Here is a 13489-nt window from a genome sequence, read left to right on the forward strand (position 1 = left end):
TGTCATGCATGTGAGAACCATCTGTCAGGTGTGTCCCGACCGAAAAAAGGTTGAGAAACACTGCTCTAAAGCATATACAACCAAGAGTTTGGCTCTGGATTCTACCTTTGAGTCATCTAAAACAACTGGACAGGTTTAAATTTCTACCTTGATCTTCCTAACTACGTTCTCATTAGGAGCAACAGACATAACAAGAAGATAATACAACTTAGATAAGGGAGGAAAAGACTCAACTAGAATTTGAAATACCTCAGAATAATAATTTTAAGCAACTCAAAAAAGGAGATTAAGGAGGATCGATGAAAATTAATAAATCTAAGATTTAGTCTGTTTAGATAATTCTCATAGTTTTCCAGGCTATGATGAAAATATCCTTTATCCATAATTAATGCCATATTAATTTCCTGGAGCTCTTTAATACTCCCTGATAATTCTTGAATTCTATTTTCACAATGAATATGCTTTTGAAAATGAGAAGATAAAGTAACAACATTAACTGAAGAGAATGCATTTTCAATACTAGAGGTAAATGAATTTTGCAATCCAATTATAGTTGTTCATACAGTTTCCAGGGTAATCAAAGTTTGTTTTACAGGAAGAACGTTAGCCAGTCTTGCCAGGGGCATAGGGAGTAGAAAGTATCAAACCCAATGCCTCTCGAAATACAGGTTGTACTCCACCAGCAGGCGAAGAGACATGAACATTTAAATTCATAGTCTTTCCCTTCGAAGAACCTGTAGAACGATCTATTCCTGGTTGTGGATTATAGCAAACTTCAGGTCTGAGTGAAACAAAAGTCTTGTTATGGGTAGGGGAAGAAGAAACAACCCAAAGCCCTTCACGTCCTGTTTCTGAAGTAGAATCTATAGTGGGCCGTAGGAGCGAGGGAGAGGAGACACACAGGTGGAAAAGACTGAATCCCACGTTTCCTCTTCTTTCCATCAATCTAAATAATTTGAAGGGTCAGATGTCCTCACAGCAGTGAACTCAGCAGAACACCCCCCCACCAAAGGGTGCATCCCACTGCCTGCCGCAATTTAATGAGATGTTCTGGACACAGGGAGACAAGATTTCCAATGCTCAGAGTGGGTTGGCTGCAAGAGGTATTGCCGCCATAAAGCCCCTTGGTCTCGCAGCCGTCTTCCCTCAGCCAAAGTTACTCTTACTATGCTTGGTCTGGTAGAAGCAGCTGGTAACAGCAATAGTATAATACAGCATCCAGAAATAAGAGTTAAGTTTTACTCCTGCTGTGACCTAGGAGTTAAAGCACATTTCTTAATGCTGGAAAATTTAAGCTGTCTTCCCTTTAACAAACTTATCTGCATTGCTGGGTAAAGCTAATGCTTTCTTTTACAAGGAATTTGCATGACTCCACGCTAATTTGAATGGTTTTTATTCCTGTTTTAGTGCATATGTTTTAGAGGTTAACTTGGGTATTTAACAGGGGTTTTAACTTGCTCCAGAAAACTGTGCACTAATGTTAGGCCCCCCCTTTATTATATCAGCCCCTAAATTAGGAAAAGTTATGCTGAAGGCCAGGCTGTGGTTCCAATACAACTTTACTGAGGGTCATTCAAGCATAAATTAAACATTGACAAATCCATTTGGCAAACAGTTCTTTACATCAAAGACTTTCTGTGTAAATATAGGATTCTGTGATTCCTTTCAAATAGTTTCTCTTCCAAATCTTTTTCCCAGTCTCTAAAGGTAGCTTTTTAATTTCACTCCAGTTTTGAATAATAATCTACAGCTGCTTCAAATCTCTCCAACACCTTTTGATTCCTGGATGGTACCTTGCGAGTAATTTTCCCCCAAATATATCAGGGATTCTATATTATATTGCATTAACACCAGATGGGTGCCACTCTTCTTTCTCCAACCTTTTGGTGCTTGGAGGGTACTTTGCAACTCTTCTTCCCCCAAAATATCTCAGTAAACTCAAGTGGTTGACACTGGAGGGGGTGACACTGTTCTCCTTTACTTCACTCTTCCCACAGAAATGAGGGAATGTTCCAGGCTCCTCAACAGTTCTGGGTTTGAGGGTCTGACTTCTCCAGCTGAAGGAATTTAGAGGGCCAAAACAAATAGGCCTGGTAGTGGAAATGCACAAAATAAGAGAAGAGTGGATAATAAATAAAACAAAAAAAACCCCCTCTTCCCCAACAGAGATAAAAGGAGAAAGAAATAGGAACTTAGAGGGGCGTGGTTTGGCCACGGAGCGGAATGGCAGCTTGAGAGACGAGCTCCTGTTCACCACGAGTGGAAGATAGCAAAATCCCCATCCATCCTCCCCGTGCTTATAATATAACACTAGAGGGAGACTCTCCTAACTAAATCCCTTCATGAATGCTAAGAAAAATGGGACAAATTTGAGCAAATACTCATATTCTAAGCTCAAAGGTGATCCGACTATGCCGGGTACCAGCGAGACTCTGATGATGGCCGCGCCGTTGGAGTCGGGCCTTGAGTGTCAGGAGGAGGAACAGGACCGCACATTATCAGAGGTACCCACGCGACATGAATTTTGACAGTGGTTTAGTGATCTCCGACGAGACATGAAAGAAAATAAAAAAAGAATTGCTAGACAAGATGGTGGAAATGCGCGACGAAATGGGAGAAATAGGATATAGGGTAGATGACTGACATCAGATTAGAATCGCATGCAATCAAGTTGGAGAAATTACAATCACAATGCGACGCTGCGACCAAAGGGGGAGACGATATCCTTGTCAAATTGGAACATCTGGTAAACAGAACCCGGAGATGCAATCTTCGGTTTCAGGGAGTCCCCGACACTGAGGCCTTTAATGACAGCCACGAGGTGGTTCGCTCCCTCTGCAATTTTTTTCTCTCTCAAGGGGCAGGGAATGAAGGGCCGGCTCCTCACCAACCGATTGAGCTGGAGCGGGCACACCGTTCCTTGGGGCCACGAAACGGGAATCTACCCCGAGATATTATTGCCTGCTTTTTGAGATATCCGGACAAAGAAAGTCTTAGCAGCTGCAAGGAAACAACAAACATGGCAGTGGAATGATGTGACTGTCTCAGTTCTCCCTGACCTCTCGCCAGGCACTTTAAGGCGTCTGCAGACTTACAATCAGATCACTATAGTATTGTGTAAAGAAAATCTTCGATATCGCTGGTTGTTCCCAACGGGGATTTCAGTCACCATACAAGGAGTCACATTGAGAGCGAATACTCCGGAAGAAGCGGCAGCCATCTTGACATCTGCCGTCTTTTCACCCAGGCAGACTACCGCCGCAGAGTACAAGGATAGGCCAGATCCCCACGCTGGCAACAGGTTGACAAGGGCGGAAGGCGACTAAGGCGGCAGGAGACAAACGGCGGCAGTGGTGCGTCTGGAGGCACAGGATGAACTTTCCTTTGGAGGACACTTGTGAGATCTAATATATAGGAGGGTTGTTCTTTGTTAGCTGTTAACTTGTTCAAAATGTGGTTGGGGAGTTTATCTTTTGAATATCTGCCGCTATCCCAGTTGCTAAATAGGAGAGTTTATCAGAACTGTGGGGGGATGGGGAAGAGGGGATAATAAGGATGGGGTAATAGGATCACTGGTGTAAGGGGTGCTGCTGTTTTGTGATCGAGATCCATGGTGCCCCGCACCTGCTCAGGCAGGAATACCAAGGGAACCTGGTGCAACTTGGGAGAGGGGTTCATGGCAAAATATTTGTGAACTGTGGAAGCTCAATGACTCTCTCCTGGGGGACGAGGCCTTCTGTAAAATATTAGAGGGGGAAATCACATCTTACCTTAATGTTAATACAGGAAACCCTAGGGTCATTTGGGACTGCTTGAAGGTAGTACTGAGGGGCTAATTGATCTCCAGAGGCTCATATCTCAAAAAAGTTAAGGAGCAACTAAAAAGATCTCTGTTAGATAAAATAAATTAACTGTCCGAGATTCATCGTAAAACATTGGCCAAGTCAGTCTATGCACAGTTGCAGAGAACAAGGGGAGAACTGCAAGGGATGGCTGATGCAGAATTAAAGGCTAAGCTGGCCCTTATTACCCAGGAGAGATTTGAATGGGGTGACAGATCAGGGAGGCTCCTCGCTCATCAGTTGAAACAAAAGCAAATTCATCCACAGCTCAGATGGGAGACTCCTTTCTTCTTCTCCAGAAATTAGACAAAGATTCCAACAATTTTATGGGGATTTATGTCATGATCATACCAATACATAGAGGCCTACTTGCAAGACATTGCTCTTCCCTCGCCTTACTGAGGAGGAAAAAGAGACTGGAGCAGGAGATTTCACAGGAAGAAATGGTTGCAGCCATTAAGGATCTTAAATGTAATAAGGCACCAGGGCTGGATGGGTACACCCCCACCTTCTACAAAAAATTTTCATCCATAATTACGCGCCCTTTACAAGAATTCTTTAATTACTTATGGGGAGGGAATCACCTGGGCGAGGGAGCCAATACGGTTGGCATTACTATTCTCGGCAAACCAGGCTGTGACTTAACTAACTGTGGGTCTTATAGGCCGATATCTTTGATTAATATTTTGATTGAAGAATCTAAATATGTACACCCTGGAAGAAAGGAGGAGCAGGGGTGATATGATTCAAACCTTCAGATACTTGAAAGGTTTTAACGATCCAAAGACAACGACAAACCTTTTCCGTCGGAAAAAAATCAGCAGAACCAGGGGTCACGAGTTGAAGCTCCAAGGAGGAAGACTCAGAACCAATGTCAGGAAGTATTTCTTCACGGAGGGGGTGGTGGATGCCTGGAATGCCCTTCCAGAGGAAGTGGTGAAGACCAGAACTGTGAAGGACTTCAAAGGGGTGTGGGATAAACACTGTGGATCCATCAAGTCTAGAGGACGTGAATGAAGAGTGGGTGGCTTACGGGAATGACTGCTACTGCCTGGAGATTATACCCTTATTCAATAAACATACACACAGTAAATGCGACTCCAACATTGCTCTAAGCTTCAACGGCAAGAGGAAGTGTGGAAAAAAAAGGATTTGCATTCACAAAAAGCGGGGAGTAGCTTGCTTGTTACGGCAGTTACTACCCCAAACTAAATAAGCCAGATAATTTACTTTCAATGCATATCCAGCATAGCTCTCTGCTTCAACGGCAGGGGAGAAGTCTTATACTTCACTTTCAACACACATCCAGCATAGCTCTCTGTTTCAACGGCAGGGGGAACGTAGAAAGGTGGAGCTATATACAGACAATAACCAACAAGGATTGAGTTACATAGTCTGGGTAAACAAAGGCATGGATGTAGCTTGCTTATTGTGGCGGTTACTACCCCTAACTATGGTAGATATTCACTTGGATACAGTTCCAACACTGCTCTCTACATTAATGGTGCGGGTGGAAGAGAAATAGAACCAAAAGGTTACTAAGAGCCAAGAGTAACAGAAGTATGAGTGGGGGAAAAAAGTGCATAGCTTGCTGGGCAGACTGGATGGGCCATTTGGTCGTCTTCTGCCATCATTTCTATGTTTCTATAATATCGATCTTAAGCTCTTCGCAAAAATTATGGCATCTCGACTTAACAGAGTTTTGGGGCGCCTAGTACACATCGATCAGGCGGGCTTCATACCCGGCAGAATGGCAGCGGACAACATCTGCAAGATTGTAAATCTGATGTGGTGGGTACAAGACCAGGACATCCCGACTGTTTTACTGATGGTCGATGCAGAGAAGGCTTTCAATATGGTTCATTGGCCATTCCTTTTCCATACTTTGCGGAAATTTAATTTTGGCCCGAAGTTTCTCAACGGGTTGCAACAACTATATACTGACTCTAAAGCCTGGGTGAAGGTAAATGGGACATATTCGGAGGCCTTCTCTATTTGTCGTGGCACGAGGCAAGGGTATCCACTTTCACCATTATTGTTCACCTTATTTCTGGAACTGCTGGCTACTAAGGTTCGTATGAACCCTCACATTCAGGGAATCACTCTGGGGGATATCCATTACAAGATGTCTCTGTTTGCAGATGTACTGTTTTCCCTTTCTAACCCGGCCTCTACCCTGGTTGCCACCTTGGCGGAATTACAGAATTTTAGTGAGGTATCTGGCTTCAAATTAAATGTGGGAAAAATCTGATATTTTAAATATCTCAGTCCCTACAGATCAGATTCCCGGATTAAAATAGCTGATTCCCTTTCAATGGGCTACCAAGAAAATTAAATATCTGGGGGTTTATATTAGTAGGAACCCCAATGACCTTTTTCAGTTAAACTACCCACCATTAATACGCAAGATTTTTCAGGATTTAGATAGATTGTCTGGCCTTTATGTATCTTGGTTTGGTCGCAAAACCTCCAACAAAATGAATGTTCTACCTCGGCTCGGATATTTATTCCAATCTCTCCCCATTTATATTTCAAACTCCATTCTCAAACATGGCAACGTAACATTTTTTCCTACATTTGGAGACGTTTGCCACCACGGATTTCCCAAGCGATCATGTATCACCCAAAATTGAGAGGAGGACTTTGCGTTCCCAATATTTGATGGTACTACTTGGCGGCACAACTGAGGGCGGCCTTTAATTGGCACCGTAAAAGGGAGAAAAAACCTTGGGGAGATATTGAACAGTTTTTAGTGGGCAAAATGCCTCTTCACTCTCTTCTCTGGCTACCTAAAGGAGCATGGAGCCCCCTACAACATATATCTCTGCCGGTTCAAACTACACTAACGATATGGGGGAGGTGGAAATCACACTTTTGTAGGAGACAGGAAATATTTCTTTAGCTCCAGTATTGCTGCTAATGCTCTCTTACAGGAGGGGGGTCAGGGAAACTCTTTTCGGAACTGGGAAACCAGAGGTATAGATGGACTGGGGAAACTATGGGCAGAGGGTAATCTGATTCCCTTCCCTATACTACAGGAACAATATCAATTACCCCCGAACGATTTTTTTGCATATCTACAGGTTCGCCATTTCCTACAAACTGAAGGGATTATTAGAGATCTAGAGATGGGGGGAAAACTCAAATTGAACACTGGTGTGGGCGTGCGGACGCTTTACCAAAGAGTATTTCACGAGCCTATGATTTTTTGAATGAAGACCCCAGCACCAAACCGGCCTATATGAAAGCGTGGGAGACAGATATCAGTAGGTTAGCCACTGAAGACATATGGGATAGTATATTTGTGGCCACCAAGAAGGGGTCCCAATTCACTCCACTCGCTGAAAACTGCTATAAAGTGATGCTACGGTGGTACATTCCTCCTGATAGAATACATAAATTTCAACCTTCAGTAAGCCTCTTATGTTGGAAGGGCTGTGGATCCACAGGAACCTTTTATCACATGTGGTGGTCTTGCCCACGCGTGGCTACCTTCTGGGCAGACATTATGCACATCCTATCCCAGATGGTAGGAATCCCAATTGTTTTGGAGCCTGAGAACGCCCTCTTAAATTTGCCGCTGGACGTTTCTCCAGCCATTCGGAAATTAGTACAACTAATCATAATTGGGGCGAGATGTGAGTTAGCTAAGTTGTGGAAATCTAGGGATCTTCCCTCAGACGCTAATCTGAGACAAAGATTGCACACTTTGTGGAAACATCATACAGGGATAGCTGCTCTGAGGCATACTCATCCGAGATATGCGCAGCTTTGGGCTCCTCTGGGCCGCTGGTTGACCCAAAGTTGAGGATTGTTACACCCTTAATGTACAGTATGCATACTATGTTATCAATTTAATGCTTGTCCTTTACTTAATGCTTCTTTATATGAAAATGTTCCAATTGTTTGCTTCTACTTTGCTACTGCTACAACACATGTTGTTCCGAGGGAAGAAGGGGGATGAATAATCAAGAGCGATCGTGTGTAGTGAACATGGATGTTAAGGGTGGATACCATGATCATCAGTTAGACACAAGAGACATGGACAGTTGTATAATTTTCTGTTTACTGATTTATTGTAATGTGTTCATACACTGTACAGTTGCATTGGAGAACTGCAAAAAGAAAAACTAATAAAATATAAATAATAAAAAAAAAAGAAATAGGAACTTAAACAAAATGCACCTGCCTCTTCCAAAATGAAACTAAAAATCCACACGGACTACAGTAGGCCCTGTTGTTTATAGCAGAGAGCCACTACCATTGCAGCAACCCACAAAAGAAGAGCTGAGCACCAGGTGGCTTGTTACCACTAGGACTTGACCTATATGAATTTCAGAAAAAAACAAAAAAAAACTTAGTAGGCCCTACAGTTATTTATAACATTTTCAGTTTGAATTTGTCTTTTTGGCCATAGTGTGCCACACTACACATAATGACATTTTTAGTGCAATTTATGGAATAATTGCTTATGTGTTGGCTTTTGTCCACCCCGTCTGTAATAGTTACATCAAATGACCTTGCAGTGGGAGTAGGAAAAAATGAAAATGGAATGGTAGGAGCCTAGGCCTTGCTACCTGAAGAAAGGAACAGTGGCGGCAGCCTGAAGAGTGGGGTTGCTAGAGACTCCAGGACCTGCCCACCCACCAAGCAACTGATGGGAAAGAACAGGACGTAGAAAGAGCCCAGGCTCTGCCTGCATGCTTGCCAAAGAGAAGGCACCATAATGGTGCCCAGGAACGGGGGAGGAGAAGGTGAAGGACAGGAGAAAGAGAGGAGATGAAGGTCAGAGGAAGGAGAAAATGTGTTCTCAACCTATCCCTACCCCTTCCACACACCCTCCTTCAAACAGACATACCATAACTCTCCCCAAACACATCTACTACCCACCCTTCTCTATTTGGCCAAACACAGAACCCACTCCTATTCTACCACCACCACCACAGAGCAACTGCAAGGCACCCGCACACACACCATAATATAAATATACAAATCATGGAGTTATAAAATTCACGCTTTGAAGTTGCTTTACAATTCTAGACACACCTCACAGCTTGTCAGACAGAGCTTACCCAGTTGATAGTTGAGTTTCTGGCTAGTTTATTGAGGAGGAGTTTAAGGGAATGAGAAAATGTCCTGGTCTGATGGTTGAGCCATTAATTCTGTAATGGGAGTTCTGAATTTGACTTTCTGGATCTGATTTTAAAAATGAGCTATAGAAATATCATTGTCTTCCATACCCTCCGCTTCCTTGATGCTGCAACTTTAGTAATTGCAGGAGGCGTAATGTTAAGTTGAATATCTCGGTTAATTGCACAGCTGTTGTACTTTTTTTTCCCTTTCCTTCCATCAGAGTGGATTTCTGCCAAACGTGTTTAAAGTCCTGTCACACCGGCCTGCTGAATTCCGTGCGTTCTTTGCATACTATAATGCCATTATGAACAAGGAAACAGGTAAAACTACTCAGTAACATTTACACTACCGTGCTGCTTTTTTTTTTCTGTCTGCAGGGACAGATATACACTGAAACACTTTCGAGCGACAAAGGTAAAAGCTATAGACTAATGTATTAGATCTTTCATGGACGGTAATGACATTATTAAAAAAATAAAAGGGTATTAGAACTTTCATAGTACAGGATTTTATAATGCCAGCATCTTCCCCTAAAGCAGTTTGTCTCTTGTTGCTCAAAAAGTGTTAACATATGTTTGGTTTATTTTTAAGTCTGGAACTTCCAGAGCATATGACTGATATCCTATAGTAAATATTTTTTTCTGATATACTTTATCACAGTTAGTTTTGTGGCAGAATACAGGGCTGGAGAATATTTGTAATGGAACTGTAGGTAACTACATATTCTGCACAAGAATTCTAGTGCAATATATAAGAGATGAACTAAATCAATATTTTAGTTTTCTATTGCACATTGGACAAAGAAAAACTTTTGATATTTCAACATTCTCTCTTTTTTTTTTTTAATAGCTATATAGAAAAATAACATTTCATTATATCCAGCTTGGCTCTTACTCATTTGCAACCAGTGACAAAAGCATATAAAATCTTATTAGATATTTCAGATTGCCATAAATTAAAGGCCTTGAGGCTGGCTGGCTCATATTACTTTCACAAATGACCTATGACCAAGTTTGGCAGGCTGCATTTCCAGTTTCACTCAGATTGCAAGAAAAGAGCTGCTGGTACTCTAGAGAAGTGGTTCTCAACCAATTCCTCTTGTCTGCACCCAGCCAGTCGGGTTTACCAGGATGTTCGTAATGAATGTGCCTGAGATCTGCAACTATGGCTTCCATTATATGTAAATATCTCTTCTGCATATTCATTGTGGATAAACTGTAAATCCAGTTGGCTAGGTGATTTCTGACAACAGGATTGAGAACCACTGCTATCGTGCATAGAAACATTGCATCCATTTTCATTCAGCCACTTTAATGCATTTTGGCCCAAGCCAGACACTTTTCTTTATACAGTCAATCCATGCATGCATCTGCAGATATTTTTGGGGAATGGGGTGCTTTCTTAGTGTACAGACAGATGAATCCAAAACCAATGGGTTATGCACCTCTACCAGCAGATGGAGACAGAGCAAAGCTGACATCACAGTATATATATATACCCCTGCAGTGACATCAGCCCGCCAGTATTCTCTGTCTCAAGCAGATGGTGAAGGTGCATCTCCATACTGGGAATTGCTTTAAAGTTTTGAAGGAGAAAAGAGGAAAATTTAATTTGCCGCGCTCTCCTGGGGTGATACCATATGTTCCCTCCTTCAGTTGAAAACTGAGGTGATTTCCGTGGTCCCTCAGATGAGTTCCATGGCCCGGCAACTGGTTTTTCAACTGCGTGGACTTAGCTGTGTAAAAAAAAAAAAAAGAGGACTAAGAGGAGTTGAGGATTCCTTCCTCCCACCACCTCAGGCTCGGTGCATGATTGGACAGTTGTTCTCACCTCTGGAGTTCTGGGAACGGGGGCAACCTGGTGGGTTGAGCAATCCTTGAGGATAGGCCCTGCTGTAAGGCTCTGCTGGTTCACTGTGTGATAGGCCGTGACGGCATTTTCGCATTTTTTTTTTTTTTGCGCCACAGACTGTCCTCTTTAGTTTCCATCGGATGTACTATTGGTTGAATGCCTAGTTGGGCTCCTAGTTAGGTGCATAGAAGCGCCTACCAGGGTGCCCATTTGTGCGTGCATGCACACACCTTTTTTTGCAAGTATTATCTGAGCATCCTGAGGGAGCTCAGGTTGGGCACTTTACATAGGCACAGTGTTTTTAGGTGCCTTTTAGGTGTATTGGCCAACTGTGTCGCCCATAGGAAAGAAACCTGAGCGTCTTGCCCTAAGTGTTGCTTGTCATATTTGGGCATCTCAACTTGGCATTCCCTCAAATTTGTGTTGGTACTGCTTGGAGGCTCAAGGAGAATTACCTCCTGATTTTATTAAGCTTGGTTCTTCCTAGCCTAGTGCGGGAATGGAAAAGGAGCTGTCCGAAGGGTCGCCTGATTTTGGATCTCCTCCAACTGGTTCCTCAGCAGGGGGAAGGTAGTTCAGTGGGCGCAGGTCAGTTGCCCCCTGGTTTTAGCATGGATCCTTCTGCCTTTTCATGGGTAGAATTCTGTCAAAGACTGCACTCCTTCCTTCAGGCGCAGTCCCCAGCCCTGGTCAATCTTAACAACTCAGGATCGCAAGCAGTGAAATCCTGCATGCCTGGTCCTGCAGGTAAGCACCGGGGTATTCCTGGAACCGGCTTTCCCGATAGGGACCCAGATGACACAGAAGAGGAGACCAATCCTTACTCCCTGGAGGATAGGGAATTTCCTCCAGCATTGGAGCTTATAAAACTATATTGAGGTTCTTTAATAGAGAGAGTTATACTTTGATAAGGTGGAAGACCTTACCCTTGTCGTTCGAGGGACGGATCCGACTTTACCAAATGATGATAGTGCCTAAATGGCTTTACCTCCTTCAAATGCTGCCGCTGTGGCTTTCCAAGGTTGATTTGAATGTACTGACCTGGGCTCTCCGGAATTTCTTGTGGGGGGGCAAGAGAGCTCGCATTCCTTTAAAGATGCTATATCTCCCCCCTGACCAGGGAGGGGTTGGGGTGCCCAACCTCAAAATGTATAATCTAGCCTGTAATTTACGTTATGTCAAGGATTGGATATTCGGGTCTTCTCATTTTCTGCCTCACTCCGTTCTACAGATCTGGTATGAAGTCCCCTCGCTCAATTTTTTGCTTCATGCACGGCCCTCGGACGTCCCGGCCCATCTCAGATCTCACATGCTAGTGACCACGTGCCGAGCGGCCTGGGCCTGCCTCTGCCGCATGTACAGTCAACCACCTGGTATCACGCCTTTTTTACATATACAGAATAATGGATATTTTATACCGGGGGAGGGGGAAACACCCTTTAAGCGATGGAAAGCGGAGGGACTCACATTTCTCTCTCAATTGTTTGATCAGTCCACTGGGATTTTATTCAGCTTTGTTGATCTCCAACAACAATTCAATATCCCACACACTGATTTCTACGCCTTTTTACAAATTCGCCATTTTATGCAATCCTGTGCTGAGCATTGGAATCATTCTTCACGCCACACTGCCCTCCGACACCTTCTCAGCACAGCGGCTAATAAGCCCCCTAAAATCTCGGGTTTTTATAAAGAACTGGCCCAACCGAGAGAGTCCGGTCACTTGCAATCCCTATACCAGAGATGGTCCAGTTGGAACGAGCTGGACATCACTTATGAGGATTTTTTGAAATGTTTTGCGACCATTCCCGATATCTCCATTAATGAGGATATACGGGAGACCCAATACAAATTCCTATGGCAGGGATATATTCCTCCCACCCAAGCTTATAAGGCTAACCTTTGTGATTCTCCTATTTGCAGAAAGTGTGGAATGTCTCCAGGTACTTTTACCCATGTTTTTTGGACTTGCCCGAATGTCCAGTCTTTGTGGCGGGAGATCAGCTCCTTTTGTGCCCGTCTTTGGCACTGTCAGCTACCACAGACACCTGCATTTTGGCTGTTTGGGGTTATGTCCAGAGACATTATGTCAGGTCCCTGAAGAGCATTATTGAAAGCTTTTATGCTTAAGGCGGCTCTCATAGGCAAGAAAGTGATCCTTGCAAAATGGTTGGATGCTGATGCCCCAACGTGGGATATGTGGTTTACACTGTTTCTCCGATTTTTTACTCACGAAATGTATATCTGTAATCACCAATCCTCCTCCTCGCATACCTCGGATCTTGCACTTCTTTGGGCACCCTTTCTTAGGTACTTACAACCCACCACAGGGTAATATAGCGGGTTTTTTGCGGTACCCTACACTGGCCATCACTGCTCTTTTACGGTTCTTTTACAGATTACGAAGATCATACACTCAAGTGGGATGGGAGGGGGGATTTGGGGAAGGTGGGGATGGGGATAGGAGGGGGGAGGGGAGGGAGATGGGGCTTAGTTCACCTTGGAACTGATGGGTCGATGTGCACCCTATCTGGCATCATGCCCACGTTGTGGTGCTTATTGTAAGAAGCGCTTGATTTGCTGGTTTTTTATTGTGTTCAGTTACGGCACTTCGTTTGGAATGTATATATTTTCTATTTCCTGTTGATTGATGCAGTATGGTA

General features: G+C 43.6%; 1 protein-coding gene across 3 annotated transcripts in view; it reads left to right on the forward strand.

Moving 5' to 3' along the window:
* The window catches only part of LOC115092180, an 81079-nt gene that overhangs the window by 51926 nt on the left and 15664 nt on the right, over positions 1-13489 (forward strand). For 2 of the 3 annotated variants that reach the window (XM_029602831.1, XM_029602821.1), the window contains exon 3: positions 9196-9295. In XM_029602831.1, the coding sequence (XP_029458691.1) occupies positions 9196-9295 (100 nt within the window). Of the gene's footprint in view, positions 1-9195; positions 9296-9352; positions 9390-13489 lie in introns of all 3 variants that reach the window. The other variant, XM_029602840.1, reaches the window with a different exon arrangement.

This window comes from Rhinatrema bivittatum, chromosome 1 (assembly GCF_901001135.1).
Source record: "Rhinatrema bivittatum chromosome 1, aRhiBiv1.1, whole genome shotgun sequence".
NCBI lineage: Eukaryota > Metazoa > Chordata > Amphibia > Gymnophiona > Rhinatrematidae > Rhinatrema > Rhinatrema bivittatum.